This window comes from Sus scrofa, chromosome 18, assembly GCF_000003025.6.
Source record: "Sus scrofa isolate TJ Tabasco breed Duroc chromosome 18, Sscrofa11.1, whole genome shotgun sequence".
Classification (NCBI taxonomy): domain Eukaryota; kingdom Metazoa; phylum Chordata; class Mammalia; order Artiodactyla; family Suidae; genus Sus; species Sus scrofa.
The window spans coordinates 7,330,354-7,352,089 of record NC_010460.4 but is presented as its reverse complement, the minus strand read 5'-3'; the positions used below and the strand labels follow the sequence as shown (position 1 = coordinate 7,352,089).

General features: G+C 55.7%; 3 protein-coding genes across 32 annotated transcripts in view; 1 reads left to right on the top strand and 2 right to left on the bottom strand.

Moving 5' to 3' along the window:
* Positions 1–5,297, top strand: part of EPHB6 (EPH receptor B6) — a 73,067-nt gene extending 67,770 nt beyond the window's left edge. For 23 of the 30 annotated variants that reach the window (XM_021078880.1, XM_021078881.1, XM_021078879.1 and 20 more), the window contains 9 exons: positions 91–205; positions 424–476; positions 676–795; positions 912–1,159; positions 1,417–1,590; positions 2,028–2,177; positions 2,719–2,912; positions 3,025–3,180; positions 3,279–5,297. In XM_021078880.1, the coding sequence (XP_020934539.1) occupies positions 91–205; positions 424–476; positions 676–795; positions 912–1,159; positions 1,417–1,590; positions 2,028–2,177; positions 2,719–2,912; positions 3,025–3,180; positions 3,279–3,387 (1,319 nt within the window). In that variant the 3' untranslated portion in view covers positions 3,388–5,297. Of the gene's footprint in view, positions 1–90; positions 206–423; positions 477–675; positions 796–911; positions 1,591–2,027; positions 2,178–2,718; positions 2,913–3,024; positions 3,181–3,278 lie in introns of all 30 variants that reach the window. The other 7 variants (XR_002340344.1, XR_002340348.1, XR_002340343.1 and 4 more) reach the window with 4 other exon arrangements.
* Positions 3,707–19,837, bottom strand: TRPV6 (transient receptor potential cation channel subfamily V member 6). The gene is made up of 15 exons (XM_021078898.1): positions 19,234–19,837; positions 10,113–10,210; positions 9,829–9,951; positions 9,322–9,459; positions 8,954–9,052; positions 8,625–8,800; positions 8,007–8,153; positions 7,705–7,917; positions 7,312–7,398; positions 7,132–7,208; positions 6,725–6,890; positions 6,338–6,404; positions 5,740–6,008; positions 4,625–4,731; positions 3,707–4,339 (listed from the first exon to the last, which is right to left on the bottom strand). The coding sequence occupies exons 1-15, from the start codon at positions 19,359–19,361 to the stop codon at positions 4,069–4,071; spliced, it is 2,166 nt and encodes a 721-aa protein (XP_020934557.1). The 5' UTR covers positions 19,362–19,837; the 3' UTR covers positions 3,707–4,068.
* The window catches only part of TRPV5 (transient receptor potential cation channel subfamily V member 5), a 56,780-nt gene continuing 45,168 nt past the window's right edge, over positions 10,125–21,736 (bottom strand). The window contains exon 18 of the transcript XR_002340352.1: positions 10,125–10,210. The gene's annotated coding sequence lies outside the window, so the exon portion shown is untranslated. The remainder of the gene's footprint in view (positions 10,211–21,736) is intronic.

Genomic DNA, 21,736 nt, shown 5'->3' with positions numbered 1-21,736 from the left:
GGTGGCGGGTAGGTGCGTGGGGGAGGTGTATGGCTGCACTGGCACATGGGGGCTTAACCCATCTGTGACTCTGGGCTGCTGGTTTTCCAGGTGAGCTGGCCACCCAGCTTCCCGAGAGACTCTCCTTGGTGATCGGGTCCATCCTGGGGGCCCTGGCCTTCCTTCTGCTGGCGGCCATCACCGTGCTGGCTCTCGTCTTTCAGAGGTAGCCCCCCCCTTGCCATGGCTCAACTCCACATACTCCTGATCCTCAGTCCTTGGCAGCCCCAGAGTCCGCTGCAGAGAGCCCCCCAGGAACGCCCTGCACCACCACCCAGCCCCTGGGCCCAGCTCCCTCACACCACTGAGCCCTGGCAGGACATGGTGGGAGCAGACCAGGGAGGAGACGGGAGGGTCATTCCAGGACTCTGGTCTGTCCCTCAGGAAGAGGCGTGGAACTGGCTACATGGAGCAGCTGCAGCAGTACAGCAGCCCAGGTGGGGGTGGGACAGGGCTCTGGGCATGGGGGCGGGGCTCTGGGCATGGGGGCGGGGCCAGAAGTACACCAGACCAAGGCTGAGTCCCCCAGGGCTGAGGGCAGCTCCTGGGCACCACCTTCGGAAGTGAGAGAGCATGCGCAAGGTGTGTGGGCAGCCCCTGCCCCATCCCCTGATAATGGACCCCCTGCACCTGCAGGGCTCGGGGTGAAGTACTACATTGACCCCTCCACATACGAGGACCCCTGCCAGGCCCTCCGAGAATTCACCCGGGAGATCGATCCCACATATGTCAAGATAGAGGAGGTCATTGGGGCAGGTACCACGGGAGCTGAGGGAGGAATCGGGGAGGGGTCCTGGGAGGGTCCCTCCTAAACAGGGCGGGGCACCTCGAGTCCTTCCTGGACGCTCCCCAACCTCCACCTGCTCTCCCAGGCTCCTTCGGGGAGGTGCGCCGGGGCCGCCTGCAGCCCCGGGGCCGGCGGGAGCAGCCTGTGGCCATCCAGGCCCTGTGGACCGGAGGTGCTGAGAGTCTCCAGATGACCTTTCTAGGCCAGGCTGCGGTGCTGGGCCAGTTTCAGCACCCCAACATTCTGCGGCTGGAGGGCGTGGTCACCAAGAGCCGGCCCCTCATGGTGCTGACCGAGCTCATGGAGCTGGGCCCCCTGGACAGCTTCCTCAGGGTCAGTCGGGCCTGGCGGCTCCGTGGGGCCGGGGGCTTGTGCCGGGAAAGTGGGCCGTTCTCAGCTGTCCCAGAGACAGAGCTGTCTGCCTTTGGTCCCTCCTGCCCCACCTCCAGGGGGCTTCATCCTTCATTCCCAGGCTGTTCTGATCCTCGAAGCACCCCACCCCCACCTCCACCCCGCCATCTGGCACCAGTGTGCGCTCTGCTGTGTCGGGGCCCTCCAACCTTTGCCGACCTCTGTCCCCTGTCCCTCAGCAGCGGGAGGGCCAGTTCAGCAGCCTGCAACTGGTGGCCATGCAGCGTGGAGTGGCCGCCGCCATGCAGTACCTGTCCAGCTTTGCCTTCGTCCACCGCGCGCTCTCTGCCCACAGCGTGCTGGTAAACAGCCACCTGGTGTGCAAAGTGGCGCGTCTTGGCCACACTCCTCAGGTGAGAGTGCAGCCTTGGGGCCCCACATCCCTCGGGCTGAGCTGGAACCTGGGGTGGGTGGATACCCCAGGTGGTGTATCTTAGTGTCTGAAGGGGCAGAGGTCACCTGTGTGATGGAGGGATTCCAGGGACCCAGGACAGTGGGGCCGAGAGGGTGGGAGACCATCTAGAACCACCTCCTGCCCTTCCCTAATGCTGACTAGTGTCAGAGCCACAGGATCCAACTCTGTAGCGTTGCACAGATTGTAATTCTCTGTGCTTCGGCCTCTGCATCTCTTAAATGGAGGTAAGGTCATCTATGGGACAGAGTGATTTTGGGATTAAACGAGGTACTTGATATGAAACCCCTGACATACATCTGAGCACGTAGTAGCTGCTCAGTAAACCTGACCACCACTCTGATGACTGCTATTGCCACTCTCAACCCCACCCCTCAGGGCCCAAGTTGTATGCTTCGCTGGGCAGCCCCAGAGGTCATTGCACACGGGAAATATACAACGTCCAGTGATGTTTGGAGCTTTGGGATCGTGATGTGGGAAGTGATGAGTTATGGAGAACGGCCCTACTGGGACATGAGTGACCAGGAGGTGAGCTTTCACCCAGACACTAATTCCCCACTGCTCTTTCCCTAGAGAACTCTTGCCACCAACCTTGCAGACTCGCACATCCTAAGCCCTCCATTCTGTGATGCGTTCACATTCTAAAATCTCGTGGGTCTTGTTTTCCATATTTTTGGTTTTTGGGTTTTTTTTTGTTTTGTTTTGTTTTTTGTCTTTTTGCCTTTTCTAGGGTCATTCCTGCGGCATATGGAGGTTCCCAGGCTAGGGGTCTAATCGGAGCTGTATCCTCCAGCCTATGCCAGAGCCACAGCAACGTGGGATCTGAGCCCTGTCTGCGACCTATAGCACAGCTCACGGCAACGCCGGGTCGTTAACCCCACTGAGCAAGGGCAGGGATCGAACCCACAACCTCATGGTTCCTAGTCAGATTCGTTAACCGCTGAGCCACGACGGGAACTCCTTGTTTTCCATATTTTTAAGTTCCTTCCCCACCCCACACTCATGCTCCACCTGATCCCTTATAATACAATCCCTTCCAGTAGCACCACGTTCTTCCTCTCAACCCCAGGTACTAAATGCAATAGAGCAGGAGTTCCGGCTGCCCCCGCCTCCAGGCTGTCCGCCAGGACTCCACCTGCTCATGCTGGACACTTGGCAGAAGGAGCGTACCCAGCGACCTCACTTTGACCAGCTGGTGGCTGCATTTGACAAGATGATCCGCAAGCCAGACACTCTGCAGGCTGGCGGGAGCCCCGGGGACAGGTCTGGAGCTTGGGACTAAGAAGCCTGAGAAGGGCCAGGGTAAAGCAAACTCAGGAGGTGGGGGCGGCTAGGGTGAAGATGGGACTTTGACCTGCCTGCCCCTCCCCCTCAGACCTTCCCAGGCCCTTCTGAACCCCGTGGCCCTGGACTTTCCGTCTCTGGACTCCCCCCAGGCCTGGCTCTCGGCCATCGGCCTGGAGTGCTACCGGGACACCTTCTCCCAGTCCGGCCTCTGCACCTTCACTGAAGTGGCTCAGCTCAGCCTGGAGTAAGCAGGGAGAGGCAGGGGAGGGGAGCCCAGGCCCCGGGTCCGCCCTGGGATCTTGGGGATCCCGGCCCCCTTTGATCTGCTCCTTCCCCACCCAGAGACCTGCCTGCCCTGGGCATCACCCTGGCCGGCCACCAAAAGAAGCTGCTGCACCACATCCAGCTCCTGAAGCAGCACCTGCGGCCACCGGGCTCTGTGGAGGTCTGACGCCCGGCCAGGCAGCTGTGAATGGACGATGCCTGTGACCCGGTCCTGGACTGGGTCCAAGGAGGGACACGGGAGACGTGAGCCAGTCTCCACCTTGACCTCTGTGCGAGGTGCCCGCCACGCTTAAGCAACCTCTGGGACGTCTCATGCCTGGTCCTCTGCCCCTCCACTGCCCCCCACCCCCCATTAAAGGGAAAGAAGGGATTTGTTGGCCAGTCGGACGTGTGGGGAGGCCTCCGTCTACAGCGAACGTGGTGGGAAGGCCTTGGCACAGAGGGGCGGGGCCGGGAAGACCTCTGCAGAGGCGGATGGACAAGGGGACGGAGCAGGCAATGACTTTATTGGAAGGTAGGAGGTGGCTTCACCCCCAGGGGGCACCCATTCCCTCATTTACACCCTTTCCACAGCCGCCTCAGCTGGCTGCAGCTGTGACACCGGGGTAGCGGCTGGTGCCTGGGCAGCAAGCCTCTCCTAAAGTGCTTTGCTCAGTGCAGCCGCATTCGCTAAGGGCCAGCGTGGGTGAGGCGGGGTCCTCCTGGTGAGGCCCTGGCTTTGGGGTGAGATGTGAGCCCCACTCCTGGGCTTCCATTTGTTCTCCTCTGCTCCCTTGACCTGGCAGGTGGGAGGTCTGGGGCGTTTTGGTTTTTGGATGCCGCTGGGCTCCACAGTGACAGGAGGCACTCAGATCTGGTACTCCCAGCTGTCCCCGTCCTCCAGGGCCCTGTTGACCACTCCCATCAGCTCTGACTTCATGGTCCCTTGCCGAAGCCTCTCCCAGTTGGTGCTGCTGCGGGAGGTACTTCGAGACACTGAGGGGAGATGAAGGGACTGGGGGGGTTTGAAGGGGCCGCCCAGACGTGGTTTCTCCATGTCCTCGTCAGAGTCCGAGTTGTAGAAGGCCTGGGCATAGCGCTGGACACGCTGCCGGTTGATATCCTGTCTGTCTTCCACCCTGTGGGGACAGAGGACTTGAAGAGGCTGACCTCAGACCAGCCCTGTCTCTGGGCCCCCGCCCCATCTCCCCTGCTATTGGCCTTGGTCCTTGTCTGCAGCCCGAGTGGGCACAAGGGGTGCCAGACCTCAGGAAGCAGCTCCCTGGGGTGCAGAGGCCCTGCGGATGCCTTCGGGGCCCAGGCACTTAGCAGACCCCTCCCCAGGGAGCCCACAGGCCTGTGTGGGACCCTGAAGGGGCAGGAAGCTGAGCAGAGGGATGCCAGCCCGCTTTGCTGTCACTCACCGCAGGAACCAGCGGTCCCCCAGCCCAAACTTGTACCCGCAGATCCCGGAGCGAGGCCACAGGCAGCGAGGCAGCTTCCGTTCCAGCATCACTGTGGTGGCCACGACCTGCATGTGGGGAGAGAAGGGACATCAGAGGCTGGGTGCAGACCAGAAGAGGACAGCAGGCAGAGTGACAACAGTTTAGCAACAGCTAGGACACTCATGGTTTCCTAGAGGTGACGACATGCCTGAGCTGGGAATGGTGGGGGTCAGCCCTCTTCTGCGGGAGAGTTAATGGGCCTTAAGCCCCCAAAGCGCTTCACCCCGTGACCTGACATCCAGTCCAGTCCGGTCCTGCAAGAGGTTGCGAGACCTTGCTCCAAGGAGAGGAAGTAATAGGGCAAAGAGAAGAGGGGTCTGTGGGGCTACAGAAGATCTTGACCCTATAGATGTAAAGGCCATTTAGAAATGCAAATATCCTTTGAGAAATCTCCCATCAGTATATTTGCATGGGAAAAAAAAAAAAAAACTTCCATGAGCAAACCCTGTTTTAAGCCACCTTACGGGGGGTTTAAGATCCATTTTCTACAGGCCACAGTTAAGGACCATCCAGTTTGAGGGATGTCCACTTCTATTTTGCTAACGTTATTTTTGTTGAGGTAAATTATTTTCTAAGTATATTTTTAAATGATAATTTGATCCCATCAATGCCTTCTTTTGGCCCCATCACAATGATCCGACTGAAGATCGCCTCTGCTACTATTGGGAGTTTTTTTCTAGCAGTATTTTTAACATGTCCAGTTTTTCTGGGTCAGATTTTGCAAACTGAAAAAGATGTGATACTCCAGTTTTTATTCAGTAACAAATTCTACTGAATGATGGTCTAGCCACTGCTAAGCTTCCTGTTGATTATGCTAGGAAAGACAGATTTGAATTTTTGAGAAAACTGAGGAATTCTTTTATCGCTCAGTTGTAGTGCTAAGCCCGTCCTTCTGCACACTTTGGCATTGCTTTGTGTACAGTGTCATCATGTCCAAACGGGTGGACGGTGAGGTCACAGTATCCTGAGGGGGCCGGGCCCCTGGCAGGAGGGGAACGACTTGCGCTAACCCTCCCAGCCACCAGGGGGCTCACCTGGGCCCGCCAGAGCTCATCCCGCTCGTGGGCCACCCGCCAGTGCGTGTCACCCATCATGGCGATAAGGAGGTTGAGCATGAGCAGAGCGGCAATGATGGCGAAGGCGGCATAGGTGACGCTGTACATGAAGGGCAGGTCCACGTCATAGTTGGCGGGGCCATCGATGATGGTGAGAAACAGCTCAAAGGTGCTAAAGAGCGCCATGGGGTAACTGTAGAAATGGCCCAGCTTGTTAGGGTCCTCTGTCTGGAAGATGATAAAGAAAGCTGCTCCACCCAAGGGGGTGAGAGGTATATGTGATTAAACCATAGCCAGCTCTTTGCTGCCCCTTTTAGTCCTGTTTCCTGCCTCTCCAGGAGCACCATCCCAGCCCTCGGTGGCTCCCTACTTTGGGTTCTTATGGTCCCACGCTTTCCATATGGCCCATTGGCCTGAGCCCAAGGGCTGCCTCTCCCCAGCCCTTTCGAGGGACATCTCATCCTCACACACGGTGGCCTCTGCATCCCTTTCCACCTCCCCCAGGTTTACCCAGAGGCCTTTTGGGCTGGTTTGCTCCAGCCTCTCCAGCCCGGGGCCCCCGTCTTAATCGATTTACCTGAGGCAAAGCCCAGGATGACCACAGCCATCAGCCAGCAGAATCGCATCAGATCGCCAAAAATCATCTAGAGGGAGGAGACGGAGGAGGGGACAGCTCCACACCAGTCCCTTGAGCAGCTACCCCTTCCAGCCTTGGCGAAGTGTACAGCTCCGCCCTCCAGGAGAGGGCTGGAAAACTACAGCAGGCCAAGTCTGTGTGGTTGGTTTTGGTAGGGCCCTTGAAGGAGAACTTGACTTTTTTTTTAAAGGATTGAAAAAAAGGAAAATCCAAGAGAGCGTAGGTGGCTCTCCAAGCCTGAGCCCTCTGTCACGTGACCCTTTACAGACATGTTTGCAGCCCCTGCTCTAGGATCTTTCTCTGGGAAGCTTGGGAGGAGGCACTGACCTTCTGGATCATGACGGTGAAGGGACCCAGCATGTGGAATCCTCGGGCGAAGTACATGACATTGCACCAGCCCAGCACCAGGGCGAAGGACATGGGTACCACCTCGCCGTCGGTGTTGGAGAGCCGCATCACCATGGTCACCAGCACCATGCAGGCATAGGTGATGCTGGGGAGGGAGCAGAGAGGGAGATCGGGATGATCCTGGGGATCTAAAAGCAAGGGGGTGATGGAGATGGTACCCATGCCCCCATATTTTGCATCTGCGATCCCCCACACAGGGTCACACACCCATCAGAGAGGGGTCTCTGGAGTCGGGCTTCTCCGGAGGTCAGGGAGCCCAGGGGAGTGAAATGGTGAAACCAGAGCCGTGGTGAGGAAAGGGATGGGGTGACAGGGGGAGCACTCACAAGAGGACATGGAATGGCCCGCCAAGGATGGTCTGTCCAAAGAAGCGAATGACCCCCACGCGGAAGATGTCTGGAATCTGGAGGGAAGCCAGGGAGACACAAAGGCCCATGGGGACCGAAGCTCGGGCTGGAACCCTAGGGCCGACAACAGCATCCCACCCAATCATGACCACACCACACCTCTATGAGCAGAATGATCACGGCTCCAAAGATGGACACCAGCTCCCCCACCAGCCGGAGGTGGTCCCTGGGTGTCACGTAGGCCTCCTGAGGGGAGAACCATGGTCAGAGGGCTCAGGGCTCCCCCTGGGTACAAATCCGTGTCCCTGTTCAAGGGTTCCCCACCAGACACATTCTTTTTCAATCTGTTTGGTTTGGCCATGCCACACGCTGCTCTTAGGGCCCATGTGTGTTTCCCTGTGCATGTATTTCAAGTGTGCGCCTGTGTACTGAAGGCCGGGTTGAGGGGAGAAATGCGGGGGTGGGGGGGTGGTAAGACAGGAAGGTGAGACGTGTCTGCCACGGGCAGGGTGCTGGCTCCTGGCCAGAGCTCTGCCACTCCTGGGGTGTCACCTGAAGTAGCTTCTGCTGCAGGAGGGTGTTGTCTCGGGGGTCAGTTTGGTTGTTGGTCCAGGGCTTGAGGGGGCGGTAGACACAGCACACGGTGAAGCAGATGATGTACAGCAGGTACCCAGCAGCCAGCCCCCAGAAGTACCGCCGCCCGTATCTCCTCCACTTGAGGCTCACCAGCTCCTTCACTGGCGTCTGGTCCAGGATCTGGCGAGCCTGCCGCAGAAGGAGCAGCAGGCGAGCAGCTCAGAGACCCTGACTTCCCTCCCTGGTGGCCCCCTACCCCGAAGGCCACACTCCTGTACCTCCCGCTTCTTGGAGGTGACAAGAAGTTCCAGCAGGGACTGCTCATCCCCCGAGGAGTCGATCTCCGTCAGGTCATAGAGAGTGGAGGTCAGGGGCCCGAGGACCCACTGGATGTGCTTCCGCTTCTGCATCAGGTGCTGGAACATCTGAGATGGGAGCAGGGGAAGCGCAAAGGGGACTGTCACAGGGTGTGCGTGGGGACCTTGCTCAGAAGGAGAGCACCCCAGAAAGAGTGGGTGCCTTTCACTCCAAGACCACAGCCTTTGGGCCAGAAGAACCCCTCTCCACACCTAGCTCGTCCTCTTGCCCAGTAACTCCCTCCAGAGCTTGAGTGGAAGGAGGAGGTGAGGGGATGCAGGGCTGCTGCTCTGGGGGCTGAAAGGCCCAGAGGATGTAGGTCTTACAAGCCACCCTGGGGTGGGATCTAGACCTGGTGGCCCCAACCACTCAGAAAGTGGGCAAGAAAGGGGACAAGAGAGAGGCTGAGAAATTGCAATCGAAGCTGAAAGCAGGACCTCAGCATCAGAGATGCTGGTTGAACCTGTTCCCTTGCAAGGCCAGAGGATAAGATGAAGGTCAGGAGGAGGACACTGTGGGATTCGGGGAGCATCCCTCACCACGGTGTTGCCCTCCACTCCGGCCAGCTTGAACGGGGTGAGACCCTCGTGATTGGGCACGAGCTCCAGGGACTGTAGGTGGTCCCCACGACCGTCATAGGACAGCAGCAGGTTGTACATCTGGCAGGCAAAGGTCTTGTTGGGCTGGAGGACGAGGATGTGCAACACTGTGTTTCCTGGGGGAGGACATGTGGTGTCACGTAGCCATTGGGACCAGAGTCCCTGAGGCTCCCCATGGACTCTGCCCCAGGGTGGGGGGGCCCAAGGGCTGCTCCGGCCCCTCCGCTCACACCCCCGCATCCCCGCTCCCCCTCCAGCCCAGCTCTTACCCAGGGAGTCCTGGGCCCGGATGTCCGCTCCATGATCAATGAGTAGCCTCACCATCTCCTCACTGCCCATGCAGGCAGCAAAAGACAAAGGATACTCCCCTGGGGATGCAGAGGGCACCAGGCATGAGAGTGCAGCTGGGGTGGGCAGTCTCTTGCTCCCCCTTTCTCAGCTCTGGGCCGGAAACACTTGTCAGCAGAGGCAGGGCTGGTGCAGAGGGTCGTGGGGTGGGCAGTTGGCTCTGGCCCTCAGCCCTCTGAGGGCTGCCCTCTGCCAGCTTCCCCAAGCCTGGAGCCCTCCTCAGAGCCCCCCCACCCCACTCTGCTCCTGCCCACGTGCCCGCCCTCCAAGCCCTGGGCCTGACTCTCACCAAAGTAGATGAGGTTCTGGGGACTGAGGCGGAACTTGAGGCCTGTAACTCTTGCAGAGACGCTGGCCCCGTGGGTGAGCAGGGCTTTCACCAAGTTCATGTTCTGGTTCATGATGGCTATGTGCAGTGCCGTCTGACCTGGACATGAGAGCTCTTTCATCTTTGGGTCTGTCCCCAGGGTCCTGCAGGGGGACCTTCCCATAGCACTGTATGGTCCTCGTCACCAGGGCAGCTTTGAGGGGGGAGGATGGGGTGGGGTAGGGTGGGGGACTGGACCTAGCAGGGGTCCCCAGGAATCCCACTGCTGCCTGCCTCTTCCCACTCTATGCCTCTCCAGTTAGGGCTTGATGCTCTTAGCTGCACTGAGGATGCCAAAGAAGAAGGGAGATAAAGAGGGGAATAAAGAGCTGGGGGCTCAGATCCTCTCTCGGGTTCCCCAAGTCCTCCAGCACAAAGACCAAACGCTCAGTCAGCTTTCCCTGCATCCCAGGCCCCTTGGCCCCTCACCTTCACACAGCTCACATGTGACGGGCTCCTTGACCAGCTCCGGGGCAGCCTCCATCAGCACCAGGGCGGCCTCCAGGTTGTCATAGAGGGCAGCGATGTGCAGCGCTGTCTCCCCCAGGGCTCCTGGCATTGACACAAAGGAGCGTCACATGACTTCTCTGGAGCAGGGGAATGGGGACCACAAAGATTCGCCCCCCTCCCCAGCACACAGTCCCAGGCTACACAGTGGGGGTAGGGGTGGGAGCCACGTGCACAGGGTGGGTCCGCAGGGTTCTGCTCCCTACCTTTCTGGTGGACATCGCAGGCCTCAGACTTGAGCAGCTTGGTAAGAGCCTGGACGTCATTCTCTTTGGCAGCGAGGAGGAGCGGCGACTCCCAGATCCTATGAGGGAGTGGGAGCGTGCACAGTTGAGGCACACGGGGAGCCAGCTTGCTGCAAGGGCCAGGAACCCCAGGGTCCCTCATCCGGAGAGGTGGGGCCGAGGGCGTGGTACCGAGGGCTGCCTGGTCTCTTTTTTCTCACCAGGTAGCTGACCTAAACCAACTCTGTCCCCTTTGAGCTTGTGTGGGAGAATGCCAGGGGCCACTTTCCTTTCCCCTGGGTGCTAGGACCAGTGTGTATGTCTGTGTGTGTCTGATCTGTGCACACCAGGTATAGAGGGAAAAGTTTTATTATTTTTTGTCTTTTTGGATTTTTCTAGGGCCACACCTGCAGCATATGGAGGTTCCCAGGCCTACACCAGAGCCACAGCAACACCAGATCCAAGCCGTGTCTGTGACCTACACCACAGCTCAACGGCAACACCGGATCCTTAACCCACTGAGTGAGGCCAGGGACGGAACCCGCAACCTCATGGTTCCTAGTCGGATTCGTTTCCACTGCACCATGATGGGAACTCCTAGAGGGATGAGTTTTAGTTAAGCACTCATTCACTTACTGACCTTTGTCCTCTGGAGCAACTCTGCTTTAGCTTCACTCGAAGTCTTGAGATTACCTTCCAAGATAAGCCTGTTTTCATAGACTAAGGGTACAAGCAATTCCTCCTTCATATTTGTGGAGGAGGCGGACATGCAGAGGCTGGCAGATCTGTTCCTGCTGTGTGATGCGCCCCTTCTTGACCTCAGCAATTCCCTTTGGTCTTGGCACCTCCCTCCCTCCAACTGTGTTTTTGGGGCTCCATCAAAAAGCAACCATGGGGAGATCCCGTTGTGGTGCAGCAGAAATGAACCTGACTAGTATCCTTGACGATGCAGGTTTGATCCGTGGCCTTGCTCAGTGGGTAAAGGATCTGGTGTTGCTGTGGCTGTGGTGTAGGTCAGCAGCTGTAGCTCAGATTTGCCCCCTAGCCTGGGAATTTCCACATGCTGCAGATGTGGCCCTAAAAAAAGAAAGGGAAAAAAAAAAAGCAACCATGGATTGTTTTTTTCTTTTTCTTGGCCCTACATCATATTACAGTCTCTTCCTCCTTCCTACCTACTTCGCATTTATTTTAGTCCAAGAATCATCTTCTCTGACTTTCAAGTTTGGTACCTATGATGAACTACACATCTTTTATAATATCAAAACTGACCCCAACTAAGACCCAAGGGGTCCCTACAGTTTTTTTTTTTTTTTAATTTGCTCTCCTGGCCCAGAGCCCCTTGGTCCTTGGACAGGAGTGAATGAAGTTAACACTGAGGATCCAGAGATGGCCAGTGACGTGAACAGTAGCTCACACAGGGATAAGCCATTGTAGCAGGAACTCGGACTCCAGGAGCTGGGGGGGGGTGATCAGAAGAGGAATGAGTGTGATGCATCCACCTCCCTGAACGCTGGCCCCAGCTCCCTGCATCAGGCCAGGAAGGCAGCCACGGGCCCCATGGATTCAACCTCTCCCTCCATTCAGTCCCCACCTCCTCATTCCTGCGGACCCTCCTCAGTCTTTGTCCTCCAGGATGAGCAAAATATTCCAACTAGTTTCCCTACCCCTGATGTCCCCCCCCTCCATGCTCCTGGATGCTGTCAAGGTATTCTCTCTGAATGGCAAGTGCAATCACAATTCACAAAGTCTGGTGGGTCCTCAAACGCCCAAGGAGAAGAAGCGCCAAAGTCCTCCCCAGCCTCTGCGCAACTACTCCTCCACCGTCCCTTCCTCCCACACTCAGCATTTGGGCCTCAGCGCCCCAGGACACACCATTCTCCCCCTAACCTGTGCTGTGACTCTCCTTCCACCCGGAAACCACTCCGCCACCCCACCCTAGCCTATCTGTGCTCCCGATGCCCAGGAATAGGCCTGGCATGGGGCAGACGCTCATGACCGCTATCTGTAGCACAAATGAACTGTAGCCATGCCAGGCGGCGGTTTGGCTTTACGGCCCCTCCTTTTTATCTCCATCAGCCACCCCTGAGCCAACCTTAGACAAACACATAATCTAAGTAGAAAAGAGTATGCTTGGTATGCGCACACAGCTGCAAAACAAGCTCGCTAGGCCTCCCCCCCACTACCCGCATCATCACCGCCACCCCTGCCCCCATCGCCATCCCCACCCCATCATCACCACTATCTTTTCCAACAATTTGCCCAAACCCCTCCTTTAGAGACATTCTAGAGCAAGCACGTTGCCCCAGCACACATGCCAGGAAGTTTTCTACCCTCTCCTCTGGCCTTATTTTAACATTTTTACTGGGTGCTCTGATTAGTATCTGTCTCTTCCTTCACACTAGGAGTCCTTGAGGGCAGAGAGCAGTCACTCTATCATCTTTTTTTTTTTTTTTTTTTTTTTTTTTTTTTTTGTATTTTTAGGGTGGCACCTGCGGCATATGGAGGTTCCCAGGCTAGGGGTCAAATCGAGGCTGTTGCTTCTGGCCTACACCACAGCCACAACCACACCAGATCTAAGCCGCATCTGCAACCTACACCACATCTCTCGGCAACACCGGATCCTCAACCCACTGAGCAAGGCCGGGGATCGAACCCAAAGCCTCATGGTTCCTAGTTGGATTTGTTTCTGCTGCGCCACAATAGGAACTCCCTTTATCATCTTTTTAAACTTTCTCTGCCCTCCTCTAATTAGCTTCTAGTTCTGTGCCCATTTCAACTAGAGGTCAATGGCAAAGCTGGAAATGGGTCCGAGGTGGCTTCTGACCCAAGTGCACAGCCCTGCTCCCTGCTTCCTAAGACCTGAGAGGGGAGACTAGTCAGTGGCAAGCCCAAAGAGATCCCTCTTGGTCCCAACACATCTCTGATGCCCATAAATGTCCTCCTAAACCTCCATTCCCTACGTGTTCTGTTTCTGGCCTCTGCTGATGGCCCTAGCGGCCTGGGAAGGGCAGGGAGCTACTGTTTGGACTAGGCTTGCCAGATTTACCAGCCAAAACCAAGTAGAGTTGAAGCTTAGATATACAACATATTTTTTTTTTTTGGCCGCACCCATGGCATGTAAAAGTTCCAGGGCCAGGGATCAAACCCGCACCACACCAATGACCAGAGCTGCTGCAGTGACAACACCAGGTTACCAGATTCTTAACCCTCTGCACCACCAGGGAACTCCTAACCTTTTTTTAAAAAATGTAAGTATGTTCAATGCAATGCTTATACTGACAACTTATTTGTTGTGTATCTGAAATTCAAATTTAACTCAGCGTCTTGGATTTTTTTTGAAAACCCCAATCAGACCACACTCTGGGTAAGGAACCAGCTTATGACTCAAGCCAATGAGGTTTGTAGAGACCTGGCCTCCTCTGGGTGGCCAACTCCAGAATCCAGCAAAAATCCTTCCCAGGGAACCAGGCAGAGCCATGACTTGCAATAGCACCAGAGCGTCACAAGGGGGCAGCTGAGAGAGCCTTTGCCGGCATTCTCGGCAGTAAGGCAGACCCCCGCCCCCCCACCAAAACATCTGACTTCCCCGGGGTCCTGAGCCCCCCCATCCAAAGATTCTTGCAAAGCAAGCCAGCACAGAAATTGAGATCTGGAAGAAAGATCTACACATCTTCACCAGCTGTCTGCCAGACACATCCCTAGGGCTAGAAGAAGATAGAGACAAAGTATCTTGTGATTTTAGTGGTTAAATCATACCCACTCCCTTCCAGGAAAGAGTTTCACTTTATGTAGCAGAATCCTTAACATTACCACCAGAATCTCTTGTTTACAAACACTGGTTTAGAGCAGTGGGGCTTAACCAGGGGTGACTACCCCCTGCTGCCTCCCAGGGAATTTGACAATGTCTGGACACATTTTTTGGTGGTTATCACATAGGGGGACGGAGTGCTACTCGCATCTAGTGGGTGGAAGGCAGGGATGCTGCTAAGCTTCTTACCCAAGGCAGCCTTCCGCAACAGAGAATTATCTGCGCAACGTGTCAAAAACGCCAAGGGAGAAAAACCCTGACTTGGAGGTATAATTATGCATAATCTATCCTTTAAGGAAGGATTTTTCACACTAAAAAGAATGAGAAATTCCCTCTGAGGGTTTTCTAACGAATCATTAAAAACTAAAACAAAAAGGTGAAGGTGTTGAAGGGCACACTGATTAAGTACTTAATGAAAGACTTAATAAAGGAAATTATAGAGCAAGTCTGAAATTGTATATAATAAGGTGTTTCCAGGATCTAGAATGTCTTATTTTGCTGGACAATTATAAAATGGAACAGTCTGTTTCAATCCTGCACTGGCGGAAACCCTTCTGTACAATTTCTGGCATAAAACCGACTCCCATTTTTATAGCATAAACAAGCTGTTGACCTTCCCCGCGGGTGACCTCTGGGCCCCAAGTGAGGATCTGTCACAGTCCTTCTCTCCCTGTCCCCTCCACCCATCCTCTCGGCCTCCATTCTTGTGGATGTGTTTGCGTCGTTGCCCTCACATGTGTGTACCTCCTCACGGGTGTGCTGTGTGCACGAGTGGAATTTTGCATGTGGTTGCTGGGAAACAAGGCAGGCTCAAGAGTGTGAGGAGGAGAATTCAAATCTGAACTGTGGCGCTAGGAAGCCCCTAGAAACCTCATTGAATCTGTTCATGTAACAGATGGAGAAAGAAGCCTGGAGTCCCGAGGTGATTTGCTCAAACAAGAGGGAGGCAGCGCTGGGACCCCATTGGCCCTTTCTCGGTCCCTATTCTCTGTGTTAATCAGGCTCTGAAGAGTGATTAGAGGCGGCAAAGGGTACTGTATCAACATGCTTGGGTCCCACTGGTTTCCCCACAAGCCCCTCTCAGAGGAGCGTGCCAACTGGGAGGAAGGGAGGGCTCACCTGTTCTGAAAGCTCCGAGTCTGGTCCCAGGTAGATCCAGTTCTGAGAGGAGAAAGCTCAGAGCCCCTGGACCTCCCGCTGCCACTGGAAGCTGCCTTTTGACTGTGGTCATATCCTTTTTCATCGCAAGAGCCCCATGTGTTATATGAGCTTTTCAGCTTCCAAAGCAGCATCTCATGTCCTGTTGCGTTTGCTCTTTACAACCCTGTGCCATAGGCTGAGTGGTTCGCTCATTTTCTGCAAAGGAAACCGAGGCAGCCCGGCCAAATCATTGCCATAGTTCACAGAGTTAAAGGCAGAATGATTGGTTAGCTAAGAACCTAGCCTCAGGCTCTCAGCACTCAGATTATGTGGTTCTTCTAGTTTTATGGCTCTTCCCAAGTTTTCTGGGGTTTGGGTGGGGTTGGCAGGGGGCAGCTAGATCAGTGACCACAGATGGAGGAAAGAGCAGCCAGGAGCTAGGAGGAGGCACCCATAGGCCACTGGAAGCCACCTCCCTCCAGCTCTGGTTCTGGGCAATGGGAGGAGAAAGCCACAGCTCAGGAAAGTGGCTAATTCCAGGCTTGGAGCTGGCTGCCTTTCTAAACTCCAGAACCACATCCTGCATGTAGAAGACGCATGGGCCTGCAGGTGCACATGTATGTATGTATGTATGTATGTATGTATGTGTATATGTGTGTGTGTTTCTGGAAGCAGGGAGTCCCAGTGTGCCGCAGAGCCCCAGTGCTTACTTTTTTGTTTATTTTTTTTAGGGCTGCACCCATGACATTTGGAAGTTTCCAGGCCAGGGGTTGAATTAGAGCTGTAGCTGCCAGCCTATACCACAGCCATGGCAACGTGGGATCCGAGCTGCGTCTGCAACCTACACCACGGCTCACGGCAATGCTGGATCCTTTAACCCACTGAGCAAGGGCAGGGATCCAATCTGCATCCTCACAAATATTAGCCAGATTCTTAATGCACTGAGCCAACAATGGGAATTCCCTATTTTTTATAGACGTGCCAGTTCACGTATATGAATACAGGAATCCATCAAAACAGAAGAAAACCCCCAGTGTTCCCTGTCTTTTGCCAGCTGCTGGGAGGGTGACCATGCCAGCAAGGAGTTCAGGGGGAGGGCTAGTTTCGGCAGTCCTGGAAGCTGCCCAGCACACCCCACACCACCCAAAATCAGAGTCTGCACTGTCCTCCTGAAAGATCCCTGGTGCTTGTTTACAGCCTCCCTAGAACACTGGCTAAGCACTTTCAACCCAAGTCAGTGCCTAGGGGTACGTTGTGCCCATGAGCCTCCAGAGAGCAGAGAATGTCACGTTCATTTCTGCGAAGCTAGCTGAGTGCTGTACGCTCAGGGTCGAGTACATCCCATCTTAGGAAATGATACAATTCAAGGCCGAGAGAGACGAGGCAGAGGAAATGGGAAAAGGGCGCCAGTTCCACTTGGATCCCAGTCACAATGATTTAGGCAGAGACATCGATGACGAGAACCCCAGAAAAGATTTCCAGGGAGAGAGAGGGATGCTGGGCACTCCATATTCCAGGAGAGACCAGAATGCCTTTCCTTCTTGTTGGACCCTGCCCCCCCCACCCCCCCACCCCACCCCACCCCGGAATCTCCCCAACCCAACTCAGAGTCCCCTGTGAGCCGTGGTACACATTCCGAATTCACCCCTAGTTCATTCCGGCTCTGCCTCATTCACAGGGGTATCAGGCCCTACCTACCTTCCAGCTGTCCCCCAGCCAGTCTGGGGACAACATGAAATAAGAAGGTGCGGGTAAGAACCGAGAAGACTCTGCCCAGCAAAGGTCTCATTCAGATCGGACGGAGAGATCAAGGGCTTTGGAGACAAGCAAAAGCTAAGAGAACTCAGCACCTCCAGCTCTACATCAGCTCCTCAAAGAACTTCTCTAAACAGGAAATGAAAAACCACAATTCGAAACAAGAAGAGTACAAATGACTAAGCTCACTAGTAAAGGCAAAGATAATCTATTCTTGTTTTATTGTTTTTGTTTTGTCTTTTCTAGAGTTGCACCCTCGGTCTATGGAGGGGGTCCAATCAGAGCTGTAGCCGCTGGTCTATGCCAGAGCCCCAGCCACACTGGATCCAAGCCGCGCCTGTGACCTACACCACAGCTCACAGCAACGCCAGATCCTTAACCCACTGAGCGAGGCCAGGGATCGAACCCACAACCTTATGGTTCCTAGTCAGATTGATTAACCACTGAGCCATGACAGGAACTCCAACAAAGATAATCTAAAAGTAGGAAATCACCCATTACCAATATGATATCTAAACCAGCAAGCATGAGAAGAGGACAAACGTTGAACACTGAAAATGCATTGGAAAGGAAGAGACCAGCAAGCAGAAGCAATTCTGCACACATAGAGACGGATATATCCAAAGATACTGGGAACCACAGATCCAGAAGGTGTGTTTGCTTTCTTACATTGGCTCTTCACTCGCACGATCAGCTCGTGTGTGTCTAGCTGCCCACAGACCTTCCCTTAGGCTGGTGGACATGTTCAGGTCCTTCTGGGGAGCACCCGCCCGGAGGGGAATCAATAATCCAGGCCCCTGAGGTCCAGGAAGAAGAGGACCAAGAAACTGTGGAATCGGAGGATATGACGAAGAGGGGGAGGGAATCCTTCAAAAAGTGTTGACGTCAGGCCTTCTCAGCTCAAGCCCGTGAGACAAAGGCTTACCAGATGCCCCTACGAAATAGGGCAAAAAAGACACAGGGGGAGCCGCTCAGGGCTCCAGCCCAGGTCTGTGGCTCTGTCTCTGCCACACAGAGGCACACAGGGAGCTTCTGCCATGGCTGTCAAGCCCCCAGACCTTTCCTGGCTCCCCCAGCCCTGGAGTCCTGAGAGTGAGCCTGGGAAGGGTGGACCAGGCTCCAACAACAATACCACTCTGTTGCCTCGAGATGTCATCAGCCAAACATGTGCTCAGCCCCCACTCTCCCAGGCCTGGGGGGAGAGAGGTGGGTGGCTGGTGGGAGAGCCAGGAAGCCAGAACTCAAAAAAAAAAAAAAAAAAAAAAAAGCAGCCCATCCCCAGCCCCAAATCCTTGAACAAAACAAGGAAAGCTACAGAGGCTCCAAAGAGCCCCCAGCCCTCTCCCAGGCAGGCTCAGGCAGGACCCTGCACTTGGAGATGAAGAACGACCCTCGGACATAAAACCTTTAGCTCTTCCCTCTGAACACAGGTTAACCTGCCTCTTAGGGGCTCAGGCAAGGCCTCAAGAGGAACACTTCCTTCCAGCCGGCCAGCCCCTCGGTGGGGAGAGATGCCTCAAGCCTCCTCCCCTCCTCTCCAGCTCCCAATTCTAAGCTACCGTGGAGATGGGGGCGGGGGGGGGAGCGCAAGGGGAGTTGAGGGCAGTTTCCAGGGGCTGGAAGCCTCAAGTGAGATTTACCTCGGACTCAAGCTGAGACTCAGGGTTGAGATCCCAAATTCCTCAACCTGCATGGGACGGCGGATTCTAAGCACATCTGGTATTTGAACCCGTGGCCCATGTCCCTCTCCCCCAGTAATGAATTCCAGGACTGGATTCCAGCTTTGTCTCCATACCACACCACCCGCCCCCACCCAGAGTAACACAGAGCGGGGCCTCCTCAGTCAGCGGCTGCTGGGATAAAGGCACAGGGATGAGGAAGATCCCAGTTTGCCTTCTTTTGTGGCTACTGGTGTCTGCAGCTCCCCCCTGGACCCAGTCATTCATTCATTCGCACCTGTAGCTATTTACATGTGCTATGTGTTTCTGCCCCTGAGACTGGTCTGGGGACCAGGGAGTAGAGACAGAAGCCATGGTCCTGACCCACCAGCCCCTCCGGGGGCAGGTCCATGATACCAGGCTCCTTCCAGGGCCCGGCAAGGTGCCTAGCCTTCAGGGCTCACAAGAGACTTGCCTAAGTAATAGGATTTTAAAGATAATGAACACCTGTGCCCTTACCCGCCCCCTCCCCTTCCCCTGGCCTCCCGGGGACCTCGCCCCACAGGCCAAGACTCTTGAGACAAAATGCTCCCAAGGAGCCAGGCCTGAAAGAACAGTTTGCCCAGACAGAGGTGCCAAGCAAAGCCTGAAGAGGGGAAGCGGGGGAGAGGGAGGGGAGCGGAGGGGGTGAGCAGCAAGCCTGGGGTTGCCGGGTTGGCGGAGCAAGCAGCTTGAGGCTTACCGCTTCTGCTGTAGCAGGTTCTGCTCATCTTGGCTCTGAGCCCATGACTCCTGTCTCTGGAACCATCTACACAACTTTCTCCACAGGCAGAGAATGAGCCCCTTCTCCTTGGGCAGCGGCAACCCCATGGAGTGTAGGGCCGGCTCCTTGGGAGGCTGGGGCCCAGGCCAGACCCAGCCTGGACTCAGCCTTGGGGCCACATCGGCAGCCCCTAGGGCTGGCCCTCCCTCTCCCCGTAGAGGTCCCGTCTCAGGCCTCCTGGGCCCCGAAGGAGTCTCCCTGAGGTGCACTGGCCAGACACAGAGACTCTGAGTGGGTTACACTTGGCAGAGCTGGGACTCCCGCCGGGCTCCTAGGCAGGAGCTCCACCTGGGAGTAGCAGGGCCGTGCAGACACTCCCTCCTCCTCCCAAATTACCTGAGATTTAAAGAGACAGGCCAGCAGGTCTGCCTGCTGTCCGGGGCCCGGCTCAACTCCCTCTGCACCAGGGTCACCCCACCCCCCCGCCCCCAGCCGGTCCAGGGAGGGGAGGCCTTCAGAGAGACTGGACAGGCCGCCTTGGACTTTGGGACACCCAGTGACCTTTCACAGAAAGACCTGGACAGGCCAGTCGAGCCCGAGAGGCTCAAGGCAGTGAGGGGAGGGTGGGAGGAGTCAGGTATGGTGCTGGGTTGGAATGTCCAGTGAGCGCCCAGGGTGCCCCGTGATTCCTCACAGGGCCTCTCTGCCCACCCCCAACCCTGTCCTGGACACCTAGCTTTGCTGGACTCTCCCAGTTTCATCTCTCACCTGGCCCAGAAGAGGTACATAAATATTGAAAACTCTTAGTCCCTCACCAACGGTGGGGCAGCAACTTTTTCTATAAAGGGCCAAAAGTAAGTATTTTAGGCTCTGCAAGCTGCACACAGGCCTATAGACTCCTGACACACATTCTTTGTTTTTTAGCCCCTTAACAGATGAGATGGAAAACCCATTCTGAGCTCCTGGGTTGGGGCACAGACTGGCGCTGTGGGTAGGATTTGGGCCCCTGGACAGAGTTTGCAGACTGCTACTCTGGAACCCTGGAGACCGTCCCCCAATGCGATGTATATGGAGAGGATTTTGCCAAGTAAAATACAAGGTGTTTGATTCACTTTGAGTCTCAGATAAACGGCGAAGAATTCTTTTAGTATAAATATGCCGCAAATATTGCAAATATTTTCTCCGGCAAGCTCCAGAGAAAACGGCATTTATTCACCAGCTCCTGCCTGCTGGACCCTTAACTAAGTCACCCCAAGTCCACTCACATCAAACCTGTGAGGCAGGTATCATTATTATATACGTGTTACTAATGACGGGGAAAAAAACTGAGCTCCAAGTGGTGAAGTTAATCACTCAAGGTCATAGAGCTGATTAGTAGCAAAGGCCAGATTCAGGCCCACTCCCCTGAGGTCAAGGTCAGGGTCCCTGTCTTTCTGCCCTACCACCCTTCTGCATCCCGTCCAGCAAAGAGCATTCCAGAAAGAAGGGACTTGCACACGGAAGAGCGATGACAGGAAGCACAGCCCATCCTGGTCCCACAGCACAGAAGAGAGCAGGCTGGGCAGCGGGTGAGGACCACCCTTCCCACTGGAAAAGGACTGAGGCCCTGGCTTCTGCCCAGCCCACAGCGAGCCAGGGACTCGACGGCCTGGGGCGTGGGTGGCTGGGCCCCTAGAGTCACAGGTATGTGTGGGTCACTCCCAGGCTTCAGAGTCTGTTTTCTCCTACCTGTCTCTGATTCAGAAAGCTGGAAGATGCGGCAAGGAGTGTGTGGGCGCGCGCGTGTGCGCGCGTCTGTGCGCGTCCGTGTGCATCTGTGCGCGCACGTGCACCTGCGCTGTGTGTAGGCACAGGGGTGGCGTGTCTCTGTGGGCGGGGCGGAGGAGGGTCACCCTCAAATCTAAAAGGAAATTTCTGCCTTTCCTCCCAGGCCAGGCAGTAGCTCCTGTGTAAACAGTGAAGTCTGATTAGCTACCGTCCCCACCCACCCAGGGGTCAGTGGGTTCAGGCTGGGTGGGGGGAAGGTGCTGGAACCCAAACCTTGAACCCAGGAACTTTGTGCCCATTAAGACAGTGTTTGCCTGCCGGCTGTCCCACCCACCTCCTCCGTCCTGCTCTCTGGCCTCCAGACAAAGACCCCAGTTCTGTTCCTGTGAAGGCGAGGATAAAGCACTGGGGTATTTGTCCTCTGGGGGAGGGAGGCTGCAGGAGGACCCAGCTATCATTCCCAGCTTTCCTTCCTCGGCTTTGCCCCCCGCCCCCCGTGCTAGCTTTGCAGAGTCATGTGGACAGGTGGGACATTGAGAACAGACTCAGAGTGGGTGTGGAGGGCTGCAGACCAGCCTCAGTTGGGAGCGTAGGAGCTGCTGGAGGCTGATTTCTCTCTTTGGGGCCCCGTTCCTCCACCTGGGCATGACTGATATTTTGAAGCAAAGAATTCTTGAGTGTGCGGGTAGGATCCTAGCGGCCACTCACCAGGTGC